At 60.4% G+C, this 646-nt stretch overlaps 1 protein-coding gene across 1 annotated transcript in view; it reads right to left on the reverse strand.

The window, feature by feature from the left end:
• EMH_0078210 (uncharacterized protein) overlaps positions 1 to 623 on the reverse strand; it is a gene marked incomplete at both ends in the record, with an annotated part of 3060 nt that extends 2437 nt beyond the window's left edge. The window contains 2 exons of the mRNA XM_013499965.1: positions 211 to 456; positions 534 to 623. Of these exons, the coding sequence (XP_013355419.1) occupies positions 211 to 456; positions 534 to 623 (336 nt within the window). The remainder of the gene's footprint in view (positions 1 to 210; positions 457 to 533) is intronic.
• Positions 624 to 646: the final 23 nt, after the last annotated feature.

Here is a 646-nt window from a genome sequence, read left to right on the forward strand (position 1 = left end):
AAGTGCTTCTGCTGCATCACCACCACCCCCTGCTGCTGCTGCTGCTGCTGCTGCTGCTGTTGTTGCTGCTGCTGCTGCTAGCTGCTGGGGGCTGTAGAAGCAGCCCCGCCCCACAGCAGCAGCACGCCGGGGTGTATGGGGGCCAAACGCATGCACAGTTACAAAAGAAGAGAAAGGGAGACTAGAAAGGAAGCGATGAGCTGTACATACACCTGAATATTTTGTGTTGTTGTTGCTGCTTATGATAGCTTTCTCTTGGGGTGTATAGGCAGCTCCTGCCTCTGCTTCTTTCTCTCTTTCTGCCGTCCCTCCATATTCTGCTGCTGCTCCTCCTCCTCCTGCCCCTCCTGCTGCTGCTGCTGCTGCTGCTGCTGCTGCTGCTGCTGGCGGTGCTGCTGCTGCTGCTGCTGGCGCTGCTGCTGCTGCTGCTGCAGTTGTCTCCAGCAGCAAACTCAACTCAAGCGGGTGCAGCGCACAAATAACCAAATCCGCAGCAAAGCGGCGGCCCTGGTTGCACACCACAACTGCAGCACCAGACTCCCCCTCTCCCCCGCCGCCGCTGCTGCTGCTGCTGCCGCTGCTGCTGCTGCTGCTGCTGCTGCTGCTGGTGAGGGGGTCTGCATGCAGCGGCTCCAGCCGCTGCACC

The sequence above is a fragment of the Eimeria mitis genome, genomic scaffold, assembly GCF_000499745.2.
Source record: "Eimeria mitis Houghton genomic scaffold, Emh_scaff4875, whole genome shotgun sequence".
Taxonomy (NCBI): domain Eukaryota; phylum Apicomplexa; class Conoidasida; order Eucoccidiorida; family Eimeriidae; genus Eimeria; species Eimeria mitis.